Source organism: Balaenoptera ricei, chromosome 12, assembly GCF_028023285.1.
Source record: "Balaenoptera ricei isolate mBalRic1 chromosome 12, mBalRic1.hap2, whole genome shotgun sequence".
In the NCBI taxonomy this organism is placed as follows: domain Eukaryota; kingdom Metazoa; phylum Chordata; class Mammalia; order Artiodactyla; family Balaenopteridae; genus Balaenoptera; species Balaenoptera ricei.
Window position 1 is genome coordinate 39,537,896 of NC_082650.1, and position 26,385 is coordinate 39,564,280.

General features: G+C 38.3%; 2 protein-coding genes across 9 annotated transcripts; both read right to left on the reverse strand.

Moving 5' to 3' along the window:
• Positions 1-504: 504 nt before the first annotated feature.
• On the reverse strand, positions 505-17,390 carry SMPDL3A (sphingomyelin phosphodiesterase acid like 3A). 7 transcript variants are annotated; one of them, XM_059941290.1, is made up of 8 exons: positions 17,053-17,390; positions 12,719-12,932; positions 11,672-11,816; positions 7,250-7,346; positions 6,309-6,478; positions 5,672-5,852; positions 3,685-3,809; positions 505-1,714 (listed from the first exon to the last, which is right to left on the reverse strand). In XM_059941290.1, exons 1-8 carry the CDS (start codon positions 17,162-17,164, stop codon positions 1,397-1,399), a joined length of 1,362 nt encoding a protein of 453 aa, XP_059797273.1. In that variant the 5' UTR covers positions 17,165-17,390; the 3' UTR covers positions 505-1,396. The 7 variants fall into 7 exon arrangements, with proteins under 7 accessions (XP_059797273.1, XP_059797272.1, XP_059797278.1 ...); XM_059941289.1 differs by having other exon boundaries at positions 12,719-12,935; XM_059941295.1 differs by lacking the exon at positions 17,053-17,390 and adding an exon at positions 16,790-17,045.
• A 3,953-nt stretch (positions 17,391-21,343) lies between these two features.
• Positions 21,344-25,428, reverse strand: FABP7 (fatty acid binding protein 7). Of its 2 annotated transcripts, none has more exons than XM_059941311.1 (4): positions 25,252-25,428; positions 24,620-24,792; positions 23,507-23,608; positions 21,344-21,568 (listed from the first exon to the last, which is right to left on the reverse strand). In XM_059941311.1, exons 1-4 carry the CDS (start codon positions 25,322-25,324, stop codon positions 21,518-21,520), a joined length of 399 nt encoding a protein of 132 aa, XP_059797294.1. In that variant the 5' UTR covers positions 25,325-25,428; the 3' UTR covers positions 21,344-21,517. The 2 variants fall into 2 exon arrangements, with proteins under 2 accessions (XP_059797294.1, XP_059797293.1); XM_059941310.1 differs by lacking the exon at positions 21,344-21,568 and adding an exon at positions 22,137-22,336 and having other exon boundaries at positions 25,252-25,324.
• Positions 25,429-26,385: the final 957 nt, after the last annotated feature.

The following is a 26,385-nucleotide window of genomic DNA, read 5'->3' on the forward strand; positions in this document are numbered from 1 at the left end:
GTAGAAACAATCATAGTAGTAGAGTCTGAGTTGTTTGGCTGCTTTCTTAGGGTACTAATTTATTTTTTAAAAGAAATCCTAAAGTTCTCAATTTAGAGATGACTAGAATAGCAAAATGTTTAAAGAACTAGAGGAATTCTTGGGTAGCCTGTATCAGCTGTAATACACTATAGTACTCTTAATCTGTTGCTCTGTGCCCCTCACACTCCCCACCAGCCCTCTCCTCTTCTAGTAATCCCAACTCCCTCATAACACAACCATCTACCAGTTTCTCCAGCCAAAAATCTAGCAGTCATCCTTTATTTCTCTCTGTACTTTATCTCTTACATCCTTGCCATCAACAAATCCTGCTGCTTCTACTTACAAAATATATCACAAAAGGGCTACTTCTCTCCACTGCCACCACCTCAGCCCACCCACAATCCCTTCTCTACTAGACTACTTCAAACCCTCCCAGTGTCTCCATGCTTTCATTATGAATCATTCTCCGTAGAAGAGCCAAAATAATCAACTTTAAAGGCTGGATCTCTATAGTATTTAATATATTTAAAAATATATAAAGAAAAATGAGCTAACATTAACATAGCCACTAGGAAATTGATTGAACTAGGAAATAAAACTTTACCAACACATTTAAATCCCCTTATATATCTTTCCCCAATCAACTTCCCCATTCATTAACCTCCAACATTCCTGTATTTGATGTTTACCAACACACCTCTTTTGGGGGATCTATTACATGTATCTGTAAGCAACATATAAATACTATTTCTGCATTTTTAAAGTTTGATAAAATATTTAGCCATTCTCCTGTGACATTCTCTTCCTTAAAACTTAGTACTAAAGAGGACTCCCCTTCACTCACAGAATGAAGACAGCTAGTGAGGTCATGTCCCGTGATGTTTCATAGACTCAGAGATGGCCCTAATGTGACCTTGGTGTTTTCCCAAGAGTATAGATAGTGCATAAACAGTGTCAACCTCATGATACTTAAAACTGTCTGAACCTCAGTTTACACATGAAGTTTCCAGAAGAATGAATTAAAAGACTGAAAATTATCATATTAAAAAGAATTCATCATACTCAGGGAAAAGTAATTTGTCTTATTGTATAAATGACAATTTCAACAAGAGTATAAATTAGATGTAATTATATAAACTGGAAGATAGGGTATTTACATCCAAACATCATTCTAGTAATGGGCAGTTTAGATACATTCGATATAATAAAAATTTAGGATGTTAAAAATATCTACATTTTGGGCATCATAAAAAAGCAAAGACAGGAATTCTTCCTGCCCACTCAGTAACTCACAAAGTTTGGCATAACAATTGTCACAAACTGATCTCAGAAACAGAGCAATGATACATTTTCTATGAGTACAGACTGTGAAATACTACGGATTGTGCTTTATATAATATTGTTTGAGGCAATCTGTATAAGAAATAACATCAAGATTCATAATTGCACAAATCTGAAAGGCCTTACATTTCCCATCACAAATTACCCTACTGTCATAACTCACAAAGAAGTAATTGTAGTATTTTATAAACTGTTTACTGTCTAAGATTGCAAATTGTTTAGCTAATTCATACAAACTTTTTGGCTGCAAATCTTCAATGTCATAGGCCTGGGTCAGGTTATACTCCAGCTTCCAATTAGATTTTCCCTTTAGATTAGCATCTGTCAGGTTCAAGTAATACTGCAGCACATCCTATAGTTAAAAAGAGTAACAAAGCCTGGTTCGTTTTTTGGCATATGAAGTACTGCATATCAAGAAGAGTTCTTATTAGGATTTATGTGACATTCTTAATTTAAAGTATAGTCATTTTAAGAAGTGGGCATTGCTTTTAAAGAAAAAGAGTCCTGATAGAAAAATCTATATATTTTTTCATTTAAAAAATAATGAAAGAACGTAATAGAAAATAATCCAACTATACAGAGGGATTTACAAAATAAAAAGTCTTCGATTCACACACCTCAGAAGTAACCACTGCTAATAGTTGTATATAAATCAGTCATATGCAGGAGGTGGCTTGTACCAGCCCACAAATGCTGACTGTCAAATTTTCAGGCATCTTGCAAGTTAGTTGGTATCACTTTGGCAGCTTGAAATTGGCCATGATGGGAGTATTTATGCCGTGGAAATTGGCAAACACTACAAATCAAAGCACTTTTCCCCCTGCCCGGTGAACCAGCTGTTAAACATTTACCAGCACTCCAATGTATGTGTACTGTTCTAGACTTTATGTACAAAGAAATATAAGTATTTAGAATATATATACCTATTTTCTATCTTTTTGACTTTTTCAAAAAATGAAATTAAACTATACAAACTTTTGTACTTTTAAAAATGATATAATATTCTATCAGGTACATCTTTCTATGTCAGTATACACACACACACATGCACACACACACGTGTGTGTGTATCTGAGATTCAGATCCAAAAATAGGCAACTAATAGTTGTAAAAGAATTCCTTTGGGGACTTCCCTGGTGGCGCAGTGGTTAAGAATCCGCCTGCCAATGCAGGGGACACGGGTTCAAGCCCTGGTGCAGGAAGATCCCACATGCGGTGGAGCGACTAAGCCTGTGCGCCACAACTAATGAGCCTGCGAGCCACAACTACTGAGCCCACGTGCCACAACTACTAAAACCCATGCACCTAGAGACTGTGCTCCACAACAAGAGAAGCCACCACAATGAGAAGCCCCCGCTTGCCACAACTAGAGAAAGCCCACGTGCAGCAACAAAGACCCAACGCAGCTAAAAATAAATAAATAAATAAATAAATTTTAAAAAATTCCTTTGGACTATTTTATCAATTGTTTTATCTCCTCATTTAATTTAATGTTTATGGATTAAACCAGATTTTTCCTGCCCTATCTTTTCTTGTAAAAACATGCTCTAGGGATTAACAAATCTATCTCCTACTAAATTTACCTAGGAGAAAAATACAGTTACATCAATAAAGACTTTAATTGAGAAATTCTTTTCAAATTATATTTGTTGAAAGGGGCAGTACCCATAAGCTAAATGCCTGGCCTTTTGAGGCTGAATTGATATATAGAGTCATGTACCAGCTCCAGAGAACTTTTGTCTCCAAAGTTCCAACTCTATTTATTTTCTTTACAAAAAAAATTTTGCCAACATTTATTGAGCGCTTACTGTGAGCCAAGCATTTTTCCAAGTGCTTTAAGAATAGATGTTCATGTAGTCCTCACAGCAACTCAGTGAAGTCAGTAATATTTTAATCTCGGTTTTAAGGAGAATAGACTAGGACACAGAGAAGTAGGGTAAGACCACTCATGAGAGAGTATGGTTTCAGAGCCTACATTCTTCTTCATAGCTGTGTTCTGGAGAAGAGTAATTAATAACAAATATGGAGTAGTGAAAAGTTTCAAATGTATATAAGTCCACAAACAAGGCGCTACCCAATGAAACCCTTATCTAAGTAAATGTGAAGACCTTAGAAGACAGAAACAGCTTCCCAAAGGCTAACCTCATAAACCCACACTTAGAAAGTGCTGACATTCCAAATATAAAAAGGAAGAAAAACATCCTGAGATTTCAACATAAAGTACAATTCACAATAGCTGCGCTGAAAACATTCAACTAAACTAATGAAAACCACAAAGATATGCATAAATATGGGGTCACTTCTAAAACTGTACCAACTTACCAGTAATTTATAATCACGAGGATCATACTGAAATAGTCTGACACCAGGATTGTTGGTCTGTTTTTCTAAAACACTCTTCACTGGAGTAACAGCAGGAGCCACAAACAAAGAATTTATTGGATTTCCTAGACAAAATATATGTACATAAATATATATTTTTTAATAATTGAGTTTAACTATATTAAAAATATGGACAAATTCCAGATTAAGAGGTTAACAGAAGTAACGGCCAAATGATGTGTGATGCTTGATGGATCCTGATCTGAAACAACAGTAAAGAGACACTTTTGAGAAAACAGGGGAAGTTTTACTATGAAGAAAGAGATTAAAAGAATTATTGTTGATTTTGTTAGGTAAGTTAATGGTATTATTATTATGTAAGTTATCCATATACTTTAGCAATGAATACAGAAGCATGTAGGGCTGAAATACATTTGATGTTTGAGATTTATGTTCAAATACTTCAGCAAAAAAAGAATAAAGGATCATAGATAAAATAAATGTGGCAAAATCTTGATAGATATTGAATATAAGTGATGGTACATGAGGGTTTGTTTTATAATTCTCTCTACCTATATATATATTTGCAATTTTTCATAATAAAACTATCCAACTTATTACAAGTACACACACACAGAATATACAAAGCTAGTTTTTTTTGTACTCTACCTATAACAATATTCCAATAATTATATAATAAGAATTTAAGTGTCACCATGTTTTATACATATCTGTTATAGCAGCAGTCCCCAACCATTTTGGCACCAGGGACCGGTTTTGTGGAAGGCAATTTTCCCATGGGTGTGGGGGTGGGTGATGTTTCAGGCGGTAATGGGAGCGATGGGGAGTGATGCGGAACAGCAGATAAAGCTTCGCTCTGTGCGGCCCCGTTCCTAACAGGCTGCAGACAGGTAGCGGTCCGCAGCCCAGGGGTTGGGGACATCTGTATTATGGAACTAAATTTCTGAGTCAAAAAGCTATCAAATGCTGAAAAATGGTCACTTTTACCAAGCCCACTCATTCTAGATGAAGAAGGTAAAGCATTTGAAAAATGTTCCCCAATTACTGAAAAAAAAAAAAATACATATTGATTTTTCTACTGGCTGACTGCTAAAAAATCAGAACTCTTATTTTGTTAACTCTCAGTTTTCTTGCCCTTATACAGAAGTTATCTTTAAAAATAGATAATCGTTGGGCTTCCCTGGTGGCGCAGTGGTTGAGAGTCTGCCTGCTAATGCAGGGGACACGGGTTCGAGCCCTGGTCTGGGAAGATCCCACATGCCACGGAGCAGCTGGGCTCGTGAGCCGCAATTGCTGAGCCTGCGCGTCTGGAGCCTGTGCTCCGCAACAAGAGAGGCCGCGATAATGAGAGGCCCGCGCACCGCGATGAAGAGTGGCCCCGGCTTGCCACAACTAGAGAAAGCCCTCGCACAGAAATGAAGACCTAACACAGCCATAAATAAATAAATTAATAAAAAAAATAGATAATCGTTGTCTTATTTAATGCTAGAGCTTCTATGTTTTTTTCTTTTAATGCTGAGTAGATGACAATGTCGATAAGCACTTAAAAGTAGGAGCTTAATTTATTTTAAACCAACAGTAAATTGTGCTTTGCTCTTTAAATTATGAGAAGTAAATCTAGTCATATCAAAGGAAACTTGAGTCTAGCAGGTAAATAAAAAAGAGTGATTCTCTAAACTCGAGGACCTAAAAGAACATTTGAGCGAACTGAGGGTTTCAGAGGCTTTTGTGTCAACAGCAGTCAAATGACGATGGCCTTGTGGAGCTAAAAGGAAGAAACCCAGTGGCAGGACTAAATATGATTTGGACAGTTGCCATCACTCACAGAGGGTACTGAGAAAAAGCAGGTGCTGGCAGGTAGATCTAATAAAACTTTTAATTTACTGGATCAGTAAAAAGTAATGGATATTCACTATTTTGCTCTAGCATCTTGGACTGAGGAGATGCAAATAGAATGTTATATTACCTTTTTTATCTGAAAGAACCATAATACTATCTCTGTGAGTGTGTCCATAAAATTGTCCTGCAATGATGTTACTGTATTTTCTAAAAATATCTATCAATTTCTCATTATAGTATTCTCTCATTGCCGTCATGCTTCTTGAATAAGGCAGGTACCCCACTGGAACATGAGCTATGATGTACACCTGGAGAAAGAAACACAAAGAGGACTGATGAGACTCTTTTTGCACATTTTTCACAACAAAATGATTTAGATACCCAAGATTGAAAGTATATTAATTAAATTTTAGAAAGCAAATATACCATTTCTCCTATTTATTTACCAAAAAAAGATGAAATTATGAAACTATTAATGGCCCTATATTTGCACTTGTTTATTTGAACTACATGGTTTATGATGTAAGGTAACTGTGACTTTGCTCAAAATTTTTTTAAAAATATCAACAGATGTCAACCAATCCCCAGAGCATTAAAAGCAAAATAAAACAAGCAACAACAGCAGAGGCAAATCACAAAGTGTTTCATGTAAGAACATCTTTAAATTTTAATTCTTTTATTAATACCTGACCCCACTCAAGTCTAATAAGTATACAAGTTTAACCTCTGTTTATCCCATGATGATGTTAGTCTACGGCATCTACCTTCTCCTTATTTTGCTGACAGATGTTCAGTGTATTTTCTAGCCATTCAAACTGATTTGCTGGGTCAGTCTTATTTAGGGTCACGATATTTGGGCCATAGTATAAGTTTGTGTTGAGACTGATGATCCTAAGGTTCAGATTAGTTGAAACTTTCTGTGAATAAAAGCCACCTATAAAAACAAATTTGAAACACATTCTAGAATAATACACACACAGATACATAGACACTGTGAAAGCAAAATCTTAATAAAGGTTTTCAAGCCATTTAGGCAGGTTATACTTATTTCTTATTCTTTAGTTTGCACATACATAGGCTGTCATTGGATAAGAATCAGATTTAACAAACATTTATTGAAAAACTACTATGTGTCAAGTCCAATGCTGCCACTTCCACAAATTGAGGTAACAACAGTTGTATCCAACATTCACATGAAAAGATAACTAAATGTTTTGGCACTAGACAATGAGGTACTGAATTTTATAAAAGAAAGATTAATACATCAACTTCTACTTTTGTATGTTTGGGGAATTAAGATAAGAGATATTGTGAAATCTAAAATCCAAAGAATGGGAACACACATGGATCTTGCCAGAGAATACTGAGGAAGAAATGTCAGATAAACCAGAGCTGCTACAATCTCAGGTGAGACGAGGCTTAAAGGTATAACCCCACTCACACCTGTGAACAAGTGGTGACAGAACACCCTGCTGCCATGGCACTTTCAGCCACTGGGACCTTGCCCCTGTTTTCTTCACCCTGGGCCCACTCACCATGCATGCCACTCCCCGGCTTTCAAACATGATAAGGCCTCCAGAAAAACTGGGCACAGAGACTCTGCAGAATTGGCACACCCAAGCAAATATTAAAGATCTAAGTCTAAACAACATGAACTGAGATAAAAAATAGAGATAAAATAGGGATGAGTAAATCTTTCACTTACCTTTCCTTAGAGTACTAATAGCTTCTTCATCCAGCCATGGCTTCCAGAGGCTTGCTACTGCATTGTACACCTTGCTGGTGAATATAGGCAGTTGATCCTGGCCACAAACAATATAATCCACCATTGAAACTCTAAAGATATATGGATGGATTAATTTAAATATCACTTGAGCAGTTACTGCTATGTTAGGCATCTGGAGATGCAGGAATACTAGAAAGACTTAATTTTCAAGGATTTATAACTTAATTGGGGAGATGGAGGACAAAATGCAACCAATCATCTATAAGACAATGTGCTAGGCACCACTACAAGGGCTCTGGGAGTGGAAAAGCAAGAACAATCAAGTCTAGCCCAGAGAGTCAGCAGGGAGAGTGAAAAGAGCATTTGAACCAGAACTTGAATAATGATTTCATCAAGTTGACAAGAAAGGGAATCGAAGCAAAAATAATGGCCCAGACACCAACACAGTGCCATATACAGAAACAAGCCCTTGTTTCAGCGTGACCGGGGTATAGAATGGATGTGAGAATATGCTTATTATAGAGACACTGAAGGCAGATTTGAGCCTGAATATGTAGGACCTGGTGTAGCATGCCTAGGAGATGGATTTCAGAATTAAACAAAGTCCTCTGAAATGTTAATACTAGTATAAAGCTTTTTAGCTTCTTGAATGAAGACTTATAACCACATGTTTTTGATTTTTTCTTTGTTTGTTTGTTTTATTGGAGTATATAGTTGCTTTACAGTGTTGTGTTAGTTTCTGTTGTACAGCAAAGTGAATCAGTTGTACGTATACATATATCCTCTCTTATTTAGATTTCCTTCTCATTCAGGTCACCATAGAGCACTGAGTAGAGCTCCCTGTGCTATAAGTGTGTGGTGAAAAGGGAACCCTCCTGCACTGTTGGTGGGAATGTAAATTGATACAACCACTATGGAAAACAGTATGAAGGTTCCTTAAAAAACTAAGAATAGAACTACCATGTGACCCAGCAATCCCACTACTGGGCATATACCCTGAGAAAACCATAATTCAAAAAGAGTCATGTACCACAATGTTCATTGCAGTTCTATTTACAATAGCCAGGACATGCAACCAACCTAGGTGTCCATCAACAGATGAATGGGTAAAGAAGATGTGGCACATATATACAACGGAATAATACTCAGCCATAAAAGGAAACGAAATTGAGTTATTTGTAGTGAGGTGGATGGACCTAGAGTCTGTCATACAGAGTGAAGTAAGTTAGAAAGAGAAAAACATGTTTTTGATTTGAAGTCTCTTTATGTCAGTCTAAATCATAACGTTCTGATTTTTTAAATAATATATGTATAATACATTATACCGTATTTTTATCATCCTATTTTATCATATTATAATAAAGTATCTTTATGGTGACATAAGCTCTAGGGAAGAAAAAAAACTTCAAGAAAGTACATACTGAATAAAAACCCAGAAATCATTTGTGAAATTGGGTAATTATTCCTATTTTTTGTTTCAAAAAATTATATTAAAAAACTGAAGTCATTTTCTTCACTCTCTTCATTTCCTTCTCTATATTGGTAACATAGACTTATTTCTTAAAGGAGTTTCCCTGTCATCATTAATTAAAATTCTTAGTTTTTTTTTTTTTTAAGATGACACCCAAGTCACATCAGTTCCTAATACATGTGCCTAATACATAATGAAAATACAAATATATTCAAGGCAAGTAATAAGCAAATGACTTCTTTTAACTGAAACTGATTATCCAGAGGATATTTTCAATTTGTGTCAGCAATCAGAGTCATCTGTCTGAAAATTACACAATGGCTTAGGCCAATCTAAATTCTGATTAAAAATTGGTAATCATCATCATCATCAAAAACCTAATATCTTAGCCATTTGTTTATATTGGGATGGATGCCAAGATACTGGTATGGTCATGTAGAATCAAAATTTTATAAACATTGCTCTAGATTTTTCTGTCTATTTTAAGTATGAAAAATATGAGCACCAGAGAAGTTAAGTGATTTATCCAGGGAGCGCTGGTCAGTCCCAGAGCTGAGTCTAAATCCCAGGTCTTTCTACCATCACTCTTACATCCAGTTATCTATTGCACAATGGGAAGTGACCCACTCACCAGTTTGGTGGCACCAGCCTTGCCAGTGTATGAGTACCTGAGGACCCTGGCCCAGACTGCTTCCTTGAGTGGAAATGGAAAGAAATCCCTGGGCTGTCCACACAAATATCTACTTCTGATGTAATGGGTGGGAATTTGCATCTGTATTTGTATGTTTATGTAGCTATGTTTAAGTACATGTTTATGGGGTTTTAGTGGAGAAATAACACATCCGATTTATTTGTTACTAACATTCACCGGAATTTGATCTCAGATATGAGAAGTCTCAAGGAGAATTTGTTGTAGGGCTTTCATGTTACATCTGACCTTCCTGAAACTGGGATGGAAGGATGGCAGTAGAATAATAGAAGGTTTTCAGATATAAGGTCATAAGCTAGGAAGAGAAAAAAATTAACTGTTTAAGGTATAAAGGCTGCCAGTTTATCCTAGCTGTACATATAATCGGATATATTTTAGACGTTGGATAGCATCTATATCTTTGAATTATTATAAGATTTGGCTTTGCAAAAAGAAGGCAGAGATAAAAGTAAAATAAAACCAATCCTCAGAGGAGTTAGGAAACATGTGTCCCATGTCACTGCTTCATGCTACAAAACCACCACTACACTTACTGAGGGCTTATTATGTGCCAGGTAGGAAACTATGCCCTTTCCATATAGTGTCAGTAATTCTCCCCAAAACTTTGCAAAGTAGGTATTATTGCTCTTGTTTACAAATGATCAGGGATAATTATGTGCATTATCCAAGTTGCTCAAGCTATTAGAAGCAGGACAGGACAGGTTTTTAACTTCTAGTGAATGTGACTCTAAACCCTACATGTTTTCCATTACAACAGTCTGCCTGTCACCTAAAGCATATAAAAACAATGTGTGTAACCTCTGATTCCTGGAGATTGCCCATTCCCAAGCCTCTGCCCTGTGTGGTCTAACATCTCAACAGTAACAAAAGCTGACCACTGGTTGAAAGGCCAACTCGCAGACTCCCATACTGTTCATCTCAAGACAGGAGGCCGGGCTCAAGAAGTCACTTGAAACTTAAGCTCATCATAGAGTGCAACTTTTCAAAGTCACATTATTCACATTAATTAACTATTATAATCAAAACCCTCATTAAGCAGCCTTTTGACATGAGATGGAAAAGATATGCTAAACCAAAAGAAAAATGTAGACAAAGAAAGGCATGAAAGTAAATATAATGTTTAGGAAATATTGATATGTTAGTCTGGCAAGAGTAAAGGATGTGTGAAAGGATGTTTGTTTAACTGAACACAAAAGATCCAGGATGTGGGTTCTCCCACTAAGTGATTGTGAGCACTGGAACAAGCAACTTAACATTTCTGGGCCTCAGTTTTCTCTTTGGTAAAATGAAGAGTTGATCTAGACAAGGGGTCAGCAAACTTTTTCTATGAAGGGTCAAAAACTAAATATTACTTTAGGCTTGTGGGCCATATAGTCAATGTGGCAACTATTCTACTCTGCTGTTACAGTACACAAGCAGCCACAGGCAAAACAGAAAGCACAGCCATGGCTGTGTTCCAGCAAAACTTTATTTACAAAAACCAGTGTCAGACTGCATTTGGACCACAGGCCCTAGTTTGCCAAGCCCTGAACTAAACAACAATCTCTAAGATCTCTTGAATTTGAACAAATCTAAGATTCTACACTGCTATAGCAGATCCCTGTAACCAGGGCTGCTATCCGATTGTGTTACGCACAGGCTGTTTAATAAACAGCCACTCTAATAGGTTGAAGGCTGGGCCGTATCAGGCATTAAAAATATTCTGAACATGCTCTCTGCCTTGAACCACATCTTGAACATGGACCTCCCTTTTTGGTTCTTATGATGATTTGCTATGCTTTTGTTTTTAATCACAATCCAGCTTAGATCAGAGTATGGGTAGCTTATACTATGCCTAATAGAAATTCTGAAAAATGTAAACATTGGTCAACATTAACCGTTTTTGCTAACCTGAACATGGAAATTCAAATGAACAAAATTATTCAAAAGAAAGGAGAAACTGAGGAAGAATACAAAAGAAATCAAGAATTAATAACTCACAAACTAGGTAATTTGATTCCAAAATCTCACTATGGATATAACTTTTTATGAACTATTAGGAGTCCCTTTCAAGTCCCCAAAGCACTTGTCTTGCCCTCCTCCATGGTTAGCATTAAGAGCAAACTCCACCTCCGTGAGCGCCCCTCCCATGCCCTACTATCAGCTAGTTATCAGCATAATTTTGACACTACTGATGGAAAAAAATCCTTTAAGCATTTCTAGAAGCTGTGGTCAAATTTACCTGTGGCCAATAGTCATGATTACCCAGTGCAGGGAAAACCTGGAGATTTGGAAAGAGACTCTGCATTGTGGTTGTCATATTAGCAATCACATTTATGACCGTGTCTGTTGAGAGTTCACGCACCGGAACATGAGGTGGGCTATCCCTGAAAAGGAGACAGAATCGTAGAGAACAAAATCAGTTTCTATAAAAAGTCACTAGACTCCCGTGTAACGCCTTGTTGTATTGTCATTGTCAAATGCCACTATAAATCAACAGATGATAAAGAGTTGATAAACTACTCTTCATTTACCTTTGTCCCACAGAGAAGCCTATAAAAAAGAAAATTTGTGAAATACAAAAGATAAACTGGAAATCTCAGTCTATTTCACTGCCTGACTGAAGATTTATAAGAGGCAAAAATTTTTAGCAATTAAAAGCACAGATTCCAGGGCCAAAAGTGCCAGGTTTGCCATTTACTAGCTGTGTGCACTTGGGCAAGTTACTTAGATACTCAGTGCCTTCATTTCCTTATCTGTAAAATGGGAATAACAATATCTATTGTGAAGATTAAATGAGTTACAATGTATAAATTAAAACAGTGCCACTGTCATTATTGCAGGTCCAGGAAATATTAGGCCTCTTCACTCTGGCATGATGGATGGAATTCGTTAATTACACCACCAGAAAATGATGTTTGCAAAATCGCTATCACAGGTTAACTCCCATTGTTGCCTTTTTTTTTGGATTATTTAATCAAGACCTATTATCACATTAATAAACACCTCAAGACACTGACACAAATATGCTGTTTATGGCTTCATCTCTTAGTTAACATGGACATATTTCTAGAGCCTGTATTCTAAATAAACAAACAAAGAAACAAAACTGGGTCTTTTACAGTTTTTCTTATCCCTAATAATGTGGATTAATTTGATCTAGTATTTTTTTAAACCCCAAGAATTCTTAAAACGTAATATATATTCTTATGAAATTCGGCATTCTAATGAAGCTTAGGACACTGTAGATACATACTGAGTAACTAAGGGTATTTATATAATCACTCACCCTGTCCATATCATAAAAGATGCTTCCTGTCCTGAATTTTTAATAAAATCAAATGCTGACAAAATGAGGTGATAAGGAGAATCACATAGAACATCTCCAAAAGGGCCAGGATTGGAGGCATTTGCACCTTTCGAGGAAGCACACACTTTTGTGTGGTCATCTGTGATGTGGTAAGTAGGGTCTAAGTGTAAGTCAGTCACATGCCAAAACTGTCCTGCTGATGAGAAAATACATGCTGTTAAATCTACTTCTCTTCTGGAATTCCCATACCAATATTTACAGTAAGACGAGATTGTTGCTCCACCCTGTGATAGAAGAAAGCCTTAGTAATTTAAATATTCATATGCCCTGAAGTTAAATACACTCTTTCCCTGTCAGAAATAAGGATTCTAAAGACAATAGGAAGACTTTACTAGAATTTACTATTTACACACATCAGAACTGATGAAGTCACTCACAGCATGACTACTTAACAAAGACTACATGACAAACATAAGTTTGCATAGTGATATACATGGAGACATCCTTCTGGGAAGTCAATAATAATCCCATATTGTATCTTACCAGCATGTCTCCTTCCTTGTAGAATTTAAGGTTTTAGAATTTATTTATTTTCTTCTTGTAGAAAAATGGACAAAAAATAGGATGTGTTTTGTTAGGGTCACACAGTGAATAGATTGCAGAACTTGTAACTAAAAAATCTCACTCCTAATTTCTTGTAAAACCTTGCCTCTCAACATTAATGAAAAAAGAGTCTTCAGTTTAGCTTTCAGCCAAAAATAGCCACTGCCAGAGGTTCTTAAAAGCTATTTAACAGAGGAACATCTTCTATCATACACTTGTATAAGATGTTTATAATATTAAGGGAAGCATTTGTTAAAGAAGATGTTCCCACTGGGTTTTCAGGGAGAAGCCCAAGACCCACTTGATAGCACCCCTGATTGGAAATCATCTTGAGAAAGATTCCTTCACTGAAGGAAACACAGGTTAATCATAGTAGTATCTCTCTTTATTAAGTATTTACTATGTGCCAGACATTGTGATAAGCAATTTAAATATACTGTGTCATTTCATTCTCAAAACTACTCTCTGAAGTAGGAATCACTGTTCTCATTTTAGAGTTGAGAAATTAATGCTGGATCAGTTAGAAAATTTGCTCTAGTATACAGAGCTTAATAAATGGCAGAGACAAAATCTGACCCCTCATTTTGAAGGGCCCTCAAGTTTGTTTATACTTAATTTACATATATCTTCAGTGATTTTGCTGCCTTCTCATATGCAACCAATAAACTGTTTTAATATTGAGACTTTTTCACACTTTGAATTTGGAGCTCACTCTGATTAGGACTAATTTACAATAGGAAACATCAGAAGTGACATAGCAGCAGTACTACACCAGAAGCATGGAGCAAATAAGTAGAATGCAAACTTTTATCTATACAAATGACAAAAGCTAAGTATGATAAAAGCTAAGTATGCACCTGAGCAAACACTTGGATAAAACCCAAAGCTGGATAATAAAGTAGAAAATTGAAAGCAGTTAACTTAAGGTGGAAAAGGTGTATTATATTTAGGATGTTATTTCTTTGCAAAGTTGTTGTAATTTTATAACACATTTAAGTTCACAGTTAAGAAGTGGTAGACAGAAGATCCAGAACAAAGTCGTCATTAAATAGTCTTTATGGTCAATTACTTGGTCTTCAGCCCCAATTTGAAAACATTTGCCAAGAGTAATTTATTTTATTCCATAATGCAGAAAGTACTCCAACTCTTTTTCCAGCTTGGACATACTTTACCCAGCACATAAAGTGGTTTGGCAGACAGCTCAGAATCATCCTGGTGGTTGCCCTTCCTTGGGGTATAAATATATACTGCATCTCTATTGTATGTAAATATGTATATTATTATTCATAGAATGTTAAGGTATGTAGTAAACTACACACAGAACAGCATAGTGTTATGGTTAAGGATGGGGGTTCCAGAATCAGACCGCCTTACTTCAAATCCAAGCTCTTCTTCCTAATCTAGTTGTATGATCTCGGCCTGTTTCATCTGTAAAATGGGAATAATATTGTCTACTGAATGAGGGTTAAGTGACTTAGTAGCGGAAAGAGCCTGGCATCTGGTAAGCTCAACATTAGTTACGTTGTTATTCATTTGTAATGTCAAGCTTGCATCTGAGATTGAATTTCCTCATTTCCAAGTAATAGCTGAAATGTACTGAGTACTTACTATAAGTTTAATGCTGTTTCTTACGCTTTACGTGTATTAACTGACCATTATTTCCATTTTACAGGTAAGGAACTGCAGCACTCAGAAATTAAGTGCAAGTCACATATGTCATATGCAGCAGAACCAAGACAGCAATTCAGGAAATCTGACTCCAGAGTCCACACGGCTCTTAAGCACTGCACACAGTACCTCTCTGTGCGTGCTCACATTCAAATGTCCTTCCAGAAAAAAGAAGTCCTTCCGTCTCACTTGCCTCATGTAAGATAGATAACAGCTACACCTATAGGGGATACTGTGACAAGTAAGGGACATGAAATTATTAATATATTAAACTTTGTAAAACAAAACTGGAAACACATTAAGGACACATTCCTCTGATGTAACTTATTACCTGGATTTATATATCCCCAGCATCTAGAATATGTCTGACCTATAATAGGTCCTCAACAAACATTATTTAATTAGGCACAGGCAGATTCAGAATTTCCTCAATATCACATGGTGACTCAGTAATGAAAGCTGAAATGGAACCAGTCTCTCCAGACTTGCAGTCTAGCGCCCTTTCCACTACATTGGATTGCTAGACAGATAAGTGAGGAATAATTATTTAGGTGCACTGAAGGGTGTCTTTAAATAGAAGCCAAGAATGGAGCCCTGACAGGTTCTTAACCTGGGATTTATGAATAATGAACTGCTGGAGGCCTCACCTCCAACCTCTAATGAAATTTATACAAAATACTGTGAGTGTGTGTGTGTGTGTGTGTGTGTCCAAGGCCAGAGACCTGGCCTGCGGCAGAGCCCACACTTCAATTCAGATTCTCTGGTTCGCAGTCCAACGTTCTTTTCACTACACAACAATTGCTTTCTTGTTCTGCAGATAATCTTTAAAAAGATTCCCACATATGTATATGTGTATATGTGTGTGTGTTGTAAACATATCTAGATAAATGCTCAAAACAATCTTATCTTTGGGATAATGTATCCCAAAGAAGCTAGTATATCATAATTCAGATGTTTGGACCTATGGTTGTTGTTTAAAATAGGTGTTTTTGTTTATTTGTTTATAATGTCAGTTCCTACCAAATACTCCATCAGGTCCTGACTTAACTAAATGTAAAAAATTGTGGCCAAACACAACCAGGTGAAGTCTCCCTGGGCTGTTGTCCTCTGACCACTGGGACTTGACAGGACAGAAAGCTGAGACCGGGAATTTGCAGACACACACACACCACGGCGTAAAGAAGTCCTAGCATTTGGGGTGGCATCAGGGGGAGAGGGAAGGTCACATCAAGTGGAAAGCATATAAATTAATACATCCAATGTGAACCTGCTGAATGGACACTTCAGCAGGTCTTTGAACCTTGGTTCCCCCTCTCCCTCTCTCTCCCCCAGGTGTAGCTTCCCTACAGAAACAGGGCGGTATGAAGTGGAGACTCACTAGACCCCAGAAAGCTGTCATTGAGGCCTTCAGCAATCAGATCCTTAAAACCAAAAGGCGCATTTGCCATGGGTTGGCCTCCTGCATTCTAGGACATTTTATCTCAAAATCCTAAACAGCCACATAATTAAAGAAATACAGCTTTAATGAAAGCAGAAGCCAGCAGCATGCATAAGTATTTGAGGACAATTTCTTGTTACCACTGACAGTTGGGAAACCAGATTGACAGTTCTTGCTTTCAGCTGCCTGACAGCTGAGTCATGAGGACTTGGCTCTTGAACACACAGGAGGCATTTTTTGCCCAGAGCATTTCCGAAATCATGTGAGAGTACCAGCCCCCAGCTTCTTTTTCCCTTGAGACACCCAGTTTTTCCTTCCTTTCCCCCGGGCACAAAACACACCTGGAGACACAAAGCAAAAACAACTGCACGGGAGGAGCAGCGCCCCCCGCTGTCCGCAGCCAGTCCCGGCCTCGCCGCCGAGCCGAGCTGGCGCTCGTGTCCTTCCGTCGCCCTCGCCCTCCCCGCGCCCCGCAGGGGCAGTCGCAGCCCAGAGCCTTGGCCGGGGCCACTGCTGCCCACAAGCACTTTTCTCGGCTCTGCGCAGGCGCTCTGGCCGCCGCTCCTGGGCAGCTCCGGGGAGGAAAAGGGTACAGACGACTCACCCACCGCCGGACTGGGACTCGGGCCGCCAGCGGGAGCCAGAGGCAGTCCGAGGCCGGGGCGGCAGTGCCAGGCAGGCAGCAGGCAGCAGACGAGCGCGCCCAGCAGCGCCATCGCGGGCCGCGGCCACGGGCCCGGGAGACCTATTGCTGTCCCGGGGCTCCACACGACCGTCGGGCCCGGGGCTGGGGAGGAGGAAGAAGACCTCTGCGGGGGTTGACGCCCAGTGGTCACGTGAGAGGGTAGAGTCCTTAATGAGTAGGTTCAGTTGACTTTCAACAGCTGTCTAGCGCTTATCCGGCTTTTCCCGTTGTTGTTTGTGTCTCAGCGTCAGTGACTGGCCTGGGAAGGAATGCGCTTGCAGCAATCCCTCGCAGATCATCTTCCCTAAGTGCCACCTGACCCTGAGCGCGTGGGGCTCCTCTGCAGAAGTGATGCAGAGAACCTCGAAGTGTCTCGATTTGAACTAGGTCAGCAGAGATTTGGGATACAGTGGATCTGAGTGTAGTCCCTCGACCAGCAGTGTCAGCACTACCTGGGAAGTCTAGTTAGAAGGCAAAATTCCCAGGCCGGCCCGGGACCTACTGAGCCACAAACTCTGAGGGTGAAGCCTAGTCGTTTATGTGTATAAGTCCTCTACGTGACGCTAAGTGATGGTGATGTTTGAGAACCACTGCTCAGAAACACTAGGTTTCAGTTTTTTATTCGTTTGGCTTTTTTCCTTTGTTTTTGCAACTGAGAACAATGTCTCAGAACCATATTCTATGCATTCCAGAGATATACGAAAATCATAGAACTGGTTGGTTTTACTCTTCAAGGAATTTTTGAAGATACTCAGTCTGACAAAGGAGCCAAGATCCCCAAACTTCGTTGGGTTCTGTGGTCCTTCTAGTACCATTTATGAGGATGCTGACTTCTTTAAGATAAGGGAACATGTAGTTTAAATTTGTAGGGCGTGGAATTCCTTTGAAGGAGAAAAAACCCTCCAGAATTACTAACCTCATAAAAGATGTTGTAAAGTGTATTTGTTTCCCAACAGAGAAAACCTTATTTTGTATGCTGTGTAATTTAATGGGAAAGTGTCTCATGAAACGGGCTTTGAAATGGGAGTTAGGGTGCCTCCATTTTCTGCTTCATATGCTGCCAGGGCTGTTCAAGTTCTGCTTCAGCTTTAGGATGAATCAAAAGCCTTTGGAGAACCAAAGTGCTTTCCTATTGTGGAAAAAATTGTCCTTGGAGTTTCTCAGTCCACAACCTCAAGAGTGTGGAGGAAAATGGAGCAGGATTAAAAAGAAAAAGGGAAATGGATGTGAGAGAACAACTTTAAGGACAGCAAAATAACTTGCATGTTTCTAGGGCAAGCATTTTGAAAGATAGAAAAAGGATTTTTAAAAATTGTAAAAATAGCAATTCTCACTCTTTTTCTTTTGCCAATTTTCAATCAGCTTTACTGGAAGTAAATTGTGAAATAATTCTTCTTAAGTAAGCATGAAATATGACGTACACATTTTGAAACCTAAGAAATGCTTGCAATTTTAAAAAGGCAATATATTGAGTTAATGGGTAGAAACACTATCCTCCCTTCGACTCCCTCTGCTTTCTTGTGTTTTCCTTTATACCCTCTCTCTGAGGAGCACAAAGCTACAGTGCCTTACCATCTCTGGGTGTACACCTCACACCTGGGCATGTATTTGTAGGTCCCCATGTTCCAGGTGTAGGTGTAATTTGTTGTGAGTGTGTGTATCTGGGTGAGAGACAGCACCAGTGACAAAGTGGTTCATGATTGGATTTCACAAGACAGCCTTTAGCATAGTTAGTATCTATGAGATCTTGGAATTTCAGAGGTGTTCTTCCAGGGCCAGTTGGTCAAATTGCCTTTGGGCTTAGTAGTTTTTCCTTTTCAAATGCGTTGAAAAATTTTTAAAAAGGCAAACCAGAAAAGTTAGTACCTTGGCAGGTTACTGTATGAGATAGAATATAGCTTGAAGGAAAATGATTTGTAACTACCTTGTAAACATTTAGGAAGTAAATATCCTTGTTATTTATCTTCCTAGAAAACTGCATTTGATCTACCGCTGCAACTCTTGAGCTTTTAACCCAGTGTAACTTTGCTTCCCACTAGGCCATCCCAAAACTTTTCTATTTTTCAGACAGTTGTTATGGAAATGAATGCCAGGATGTTATTTGACCTAATTATAATGAGATGAAGCTAAATCCCTGTCCTTGCCCTTGTACCTTTAAGAATAGAGAGGCCAGAGCCGTGCTTCTATCAGAGCATAGGCTGAAATCACCAAGAGAAAGCAGTCTTCCTCCAGAAGCAGAGATGAAGGTTTTCAGAGCTATTGGAGCAAACACCCTCTCTATGTTCTGTTTCATGCTTTTAAAGACAAAGGTAGACTCTAGTTTTAGTAATGGTAACCTGATCTAGACCATCTTATCCTGACATTCAGTAATAATTGTACATTCACGTGTTAAATCCTATAGCTGCACTTTAGATCTTTTCTACTCTTTACTGCAGTAGTTAAAGTAATACAATAGTCAGGTAATAGTATCATTGTGTTGAACTGTGTAAGTTAAGGGAAGTTTCCTCATACTTATATCTGTAAGTTAATTGGACCTTGAATTAACTTATAGAAACTTACTGAAAATATTGGGTTGATTAAAAATGAATACTGAATGTTTGTCCTGAAAAATATTTACCCGTTCCCTGCCCCACGCACCAGCCTTCACAGAGGCTAACAGGAAAGTTTTCCTAAGGAGTAATTCAGGGAAAATAAAATCTTACATTTTTGTTTCAGAAGAAAATTTAGCTGAAATATTAATTTTTGAGAGGAAATAAGCGGGAAGATTGCAAGGTTTGCAGTTCTCAGTATTATTCACTAGTCAAGAGAGCTTGCACATGTTAATCGAATCTTCAGTTTCCTCATCGGCAAAGTAAAAATAATAATATCTGCCTTACCTGCTTCACATTGTGGGTTTGAGAACATGTACAAAAATCGTCTGATAAACAGTGAAATATGATATAATATTTGTACTTTACAAATGCAAATCTTAGCCAGTCATAAACAGATATTTACTTTCCTTTGGTCAACTCATTTCCACCAACCTGGCACACCCCTGCTTCCCCACCACCACACACACACACTGGCACACACACACACAATGCCCTCTGCACACTCCATTTTATCCATTTTAGCACTTATAGACTTTGTTCAGCTCAGTGTACTTGTCTAGAGATACATCTTTATAGTGTTAGCACAAGTTCGTGTGCCCAATGCACAATGAGGCCAAACAAACTGAAACGTCAGAGTCTGGAGCAGAGAAAGGTTTATTGCAGGGCCATACGAGGAGACAGGTGGCTTCTGCCCTAAAAGCCCTGAGCTCCCTGAAGTGTTTGGCCAAACATTTTTAAAAGCCAGGTGAGGGAGGTGGGGTCGCAGGCTATGTGATCAGCTCATGCACAATTCTCTGACTCACTGATGGTGAGGTAACAGGGTTGTATCACAAGGGTTCACATTATCAGTCCTTAGGCTCCAGGAGGCCTGGGGACTATGAGCTCATGGTCATCAAGTAGTTAACATATTCCATTTGGTGGGGAGTTTTCACATCTGGAAAACAACTCATGAAATGTGCATCAACTACTGTTATCTAGGTACTTCAGAGAGGAGCTAAAGCAGAGGATATGGAGGACGGCCTGTCCCAGGAAGGCCCCATAGGGTCCTACTCGGTTACAATAGTCCAGGATAAAATTCACTCCCTGGTCCTATTTACCTTTCAATAAGAAGCTTGAATTACATGACATTTTGATTATATGAGATTTTGATTATATTTACTCTTTAATAAGACATTTTCATGTATATCAGCTTGCTTCTTCAGACTACCTGTTTCTAGTAGCAAGAGGTCATTTGTGCAGCCCAGCCCACCATGACAAAGCTCCTTTGGAACCTGGCCATCCCAAATTCTCTACAGAAGTACCAATCCAAATTGTTCCACGTTTCCCTGGGCTTCTGCTTATTTTTTAAATTAGTATTTTAAACAAAGTGCTAACTTCCCCAGCCTGACTTTATGCCATAAAAAAAAGGCTATTTTATTTAAAACTCTCTAATATACAATTCCCAGCCAGATTAGTGATATTAACAACAACAACAAATTTCTCATGGGTGTAAGATTTTTATTCCAATTTGATTTGCATTCCACTGGAAATGTATTCCCTTCTTTATTTTAAAAAAAAGTAGTTTAAAATTTTAATAGGAATTATAAAATGTGATAAATCTGCAGATCAAAAATGGCTTTGATTGCTTGCAGTAACAAGTTTTTAAGACAAGTTTTGAAGTCATCATTTTCCACCTCCACACCAAGGATAACCTTCTAATTAGTGATCGGCCGTGCCGTAACAGCAGTATAGCACTGAGACTTGGGTAAACAGAAAGATCGTAGAACTTCTCCAGCCCCAGATCAGGATGTTTTCTATGCCTTCTCATAGTGGCGAATGGCAACCACATCGCCAAAAGTAAGAGTCTGAAAGATTCAAAAGATAACCAAATCTTTTTACACAGGTACATCAGTAGCTGAAAATTTTAAAGATTATCATATTATGTTATTTTAAAGATTATCATATATATGATTTAAGTATTATACAAAAGAATAATGGCATTTAGAAACATTAAATGTTTCATAAGTCTTCATTTTTTGAAAAGAAACCCTTATATTTATCTCGTGAATGACATGTATACATAATTCATGTCTCTAAAAGAAATATGAGGCAAAAACTGAGATTGTCTAGATTCAGGTCAAAAGAATTCCTTTTGCCTTAAATTATCAGGGTAATTGGAGCAGATTAGCTATCTGCTTTAAAAAGTGTATAAAATTTATAGTAGGTTTTCATAATACTTTACAATTCATGATCTAGATAAATTTTGAAGAGTTTTTTGGAAACCCAAATTATTTGGACAAATGGTATTTGCAATGATTTGTTCCAAAATCAGCAGGAAAAGGTAAATGTACAAACGTTCTCGTTGCTTTGCCTGTCATGTTGTAGCCTATGTGAACCTTGGTGGTTATGTGGCTATAATGTGCAACATGGGCTCTTGTATCTAATCCAACTTGAAGAATTGCTATAAATACTCTTTACAAAATTTAGTGTTTTTTAGTGTTCATCATTTTCATGTAGTCCTGTGATTTCCAAGAGTATAGTGTGCCCTTGTCATCCATTGCTTTCATTTCCTTGTTTGAACTCAGGCTTGCCTGATCACCGTCATACATGCCAAGGCTGAGCTATCCACTTTTCTGTATTCAGGAAAAAAATAAAGAAAAAATCATAAAGGAGAACTTCAGATTGAATCCTTTATAAATGAGTTTTTTTGTTTGTTTGTTTGTTTGATGATGGTGATGGTCACTGCAGGAAAACGTGGGCAAATATTCATCAACATGAAAGGAAAACTGTCCCTCTGCTCCCCACACCCACTTCCACCCAGGAAATGAAGAATGAATATGTAAGCCCTCTATCTCAACCTAGAACAGCTAGCTGGTAGTCAAGGGAAGGAGAAGAAAACTAGTCAATAGTCTTAAATAACAAAACCAAAAGACCCTTCCTGCTATTATCTTAGAAGGAATACGTAAAGCAACCCCCCCCCCAAAAAAACCCACAAATGATGTATTGACTACTTCAATGTCGTCAAAATTCCATTACTCAACTCACCAAAAAAAAGTGTCTGGGGTGCTAGGTTGAGACATAACATTTTTTCCCAGTTTATGATGCTACTCCATCATTAGAGAAATTATTTTTAAATTATTTTTTATTTTATAATTTTTACATGGCTATCCAGTATTGAATAGACATGTTTTTAAAGCTATCTGATGCATTAAAAAGAAAGACTGGAAGGAAGTAATACCAAAATGGTTCTCTCTAAGGGGACATTAAAAAGGATTTTCATATTTTTGTTACACTTTCCTGTTATATTCCAAATTATCTGCACTGAACTTGTGAAACCTTTATAAACTAAAATATAAAATGTTTAAAGCTCTCATTTATTACAGGAGCTATAAAGTAATTTTTCTGAGGTTCAGCAAATGATAATATAGTAATATCATCTCTCTACATTTTCATGATGACTGGTTTTATATTCAGATTTCATTTGAGGATTAGACATTACGGTAATCCAACAACTGTTCTTTTGACACAATTTTAGCTAAATCAGTGGCAACTTTTTAAAGCTACACTTAAGTAGAATTTTTCTCTTTTTCTGTAATTAAAGAAGCAGAGTGGAGGAAACAATTAGCTAAGATATTTTTATTTCTCCTGTTTTACACATGATTAAAGAACCTTGCTAGTGATTTAATGTTATTAAAGAAGGAAAGACAGGAGAGAAGGAGGGAGGGAGGGACAGGGAAGGAGATGGGAAATGAGGGGGTGAGGGGTGGGCAAAGAAGCAGGAAGGGGAAATTGCTCTTGCTTACCATGACCATTTTGCCATTCTTAATCTCTCTTACAAAATTTGTCGCTTTGCCATCCCATTTCTGTACATGGACAAGTTTGTCTCCATCCAGGCTAACAACAGACTGAAACCAACAACAAAATGCAGAATATATCAATAGGTACAGGTCAGATTTCTGTTATGGAAGCCAAATGAATTGATTTTTATCTATTTAAAAAAAATTTTTTAAGAGTTATTTATTTATTTATTTTTGACTACATTGGGTCTTTGTTGCTGAGCATGGGCTTTCTCTAGTTGCAGCGAGCGGGGGCTAATCTTCGTTGCGGTGCACAGCCTTCTCATTGCAGTGGCTTCTCTTGTTGCGGAGCATGGGCTCCGGGTGCGGGCTTCAGTAGTTGTGGCACATGGGCTCAGTAGTTGTGGCACATGGGCTCAGTAGCTGTGGTGCATGGGCTTAGTTGCTCTGTGGCATGTGGGATCTTCCCGGACCAGGGATTGAACCCATGTTCCTTGCAGTGGCAGGTGTATTCTTAACCACTGTGCCACCAGGGAAGTCCCTGAGTTGATTTTTAAAAGAGTAATAATTGAATAAATAGTTATCAACTAATTATCAAAGTAGTACAATTTCCTCTGTTGCTTCCAGAGTCATTATTAGAAAATCTCTAGTAATTCATAATTTGATTGAAATGTATACATCTAGATGCAAAAATTTGCATATTAGAAATAAAAATCCTGAACTAGTGCTTTCTGACTAATCATGCTACTCTTTTAAACAGAGTCTTAGAATGAGGCACGCTATCGATTTAGTCAACCTGAGGCAAAAGAGAGATTAAACAAAATGCAGTCTTTTAAATGAACACTGTTAAATACTTTCTGAAATACAGGTTTAATACAAAATGAGATAAACACATGGTAAAGAAACAGATTCAAGATTTGAGCTATAGTAGGTGCCCATTGTTCAGAGTATAAGCTATGAACACTAGAATGCAAAATTAACTCTTGGTCCTTCTCTCTGAAGTGAAATAGTGAGAACATTTTTCACTTCCCATCATCCAGAAAAAAAGAAATATTGGGACTTTCTCTCTTTTATTCTCTCCTTCCCATCCCCACCCCCAGAGAAGGAGCGGCTCCTTACCTTACAGTTTCTGTCATCTGGAGTGGTTTCATCAAACTCTTCTCCCAGATGGAAACTAATCTCTGTGTTCTTGAATGTGCTTTGAGTCTTGATCACCACTTTGTCCCCCTCCTGACTGATGATCACTGTTGGTTTAGTCACATTTCCCACCTGCCTAGTGGCAAAGCCCACACCTAAAATAACAAAAGGAAGCAGGACAGTTGGCTGCAACTTCCAAAATAGCTCACAAAGCAGGAATCTACCTTCCTATTCTGGAATCTATGTCCTAAAGTGTAAGTTTCATTAGAGTATGTTTAGCCAATCAATTATGCAGGACAACTGATGAGCCGTAATAATAAGTGGATGCTTATCTGGAAGCATAAATAGTAAAAGGATGCTGGAGAAAAAGTGGAAAAGGTGCAGAAGCTTCATGTCCTCCACAGAATACTAAATGCTCCATTATTTGGCCCTAGGCAAGAAAGCAGGCAAATGCCACATTTAAATATCCATTCTGTGAGAAACACACAGCCTAGTACCCTGATTATGACAATGTGATCTGTCTTTGTCTCTTGCTAACCTGATGGGTGAAGAAGGAATCTGCAAGTATTGAAGCTGCAGGTTGAGAAGAGAAAGCACATCTTATTTTTACCTACCTAGAGCCTTCATGTACTCGTCAAAATTCTGACTGTCCGTCAGCTTCCACGTAGCACAGAAAGCCTCCACCATCCTTACCCTTTTCCCGTTAGCTTCAGAATCAGATAAAAGAGGCAGAGGCAAGGATCTTCGGATCTTAGGGCCACTGCAATTCGGAAGACCCCTTTGCACCTCACGGCAGCTCCTGCCTTCTTATTAAGAAAAGAGGCAGGCAGAAAGCCAAGGATTTGAATTGCAAACACATCTCTCCAGTGCCCCTCTTTCCAGGAGGCTGTTGCAGGGGGAGGAGATGGGAAGGGGGGCGTGCAGCGAGGTTCCAATCCTCTTTGTGATTGGCTCGGGCCACTGGGTTAGCGGAGTAGGTCGAGTTCCTCCCAACCCTCACACTGCAGTCCTCCTGCCTGAGAAATCTCTGCAAAGATTCAGTGAGGCTGGAGGCAGGGAGCGTATAATGAGAGAAGGTCTTTCAGGTTCAGCCTGAAAACTTGGCAAAGGCCATTTCAGACTGCGAGGAAAGAAAAAAACGCACAGTAGGACATTCAGATTGATTTCCGTTAATGGCAAAGCTGGTTGCAAATGAGGACCCCGCCTTAAAGAAAACCACTGAAATGCCAGACTTTTCAGACAAAAGAGGCTGAATAGTGCCTTTTATTTTCTCTCATATTTAAGGGAGAGCAAAACATGAGCTAGAATTTGCCAAACTCGGGAAAGGGGAGGGGGAGGAGGTGTAAATACCTTCCCTAGATTGTACTGCTAGAAGACTACTCCGGCTGAGTACTAATAGGACACTAATTTTGGCCTCTTCCCAACACAAACTGAGTGAATTTAAAGATCCCATTTTTCTTTCTAAGGCTATGAGAACCAGACTAAGATGGAAAAGGGACCTAAGGGAGAGTATGGCTAGGATTCACTAATGAGCTAAAATAAAGCAGAACAAACTCTTTTTCCCCACTCCTTCAACCGATTGTAGAATCGAAGTGGAAAAACTGGACAGAAGTTCATTTGGTAAGATTTTAAATGACCTGCACTATAGAACCTTTTGATTTCCTGAGGCCACATCTACATCTGTGTACTAGTTGTGAGTTAGCAATGGAGGAAGGGCAAGAATTGGAGCAGAGGTGGGAATCAGAAGA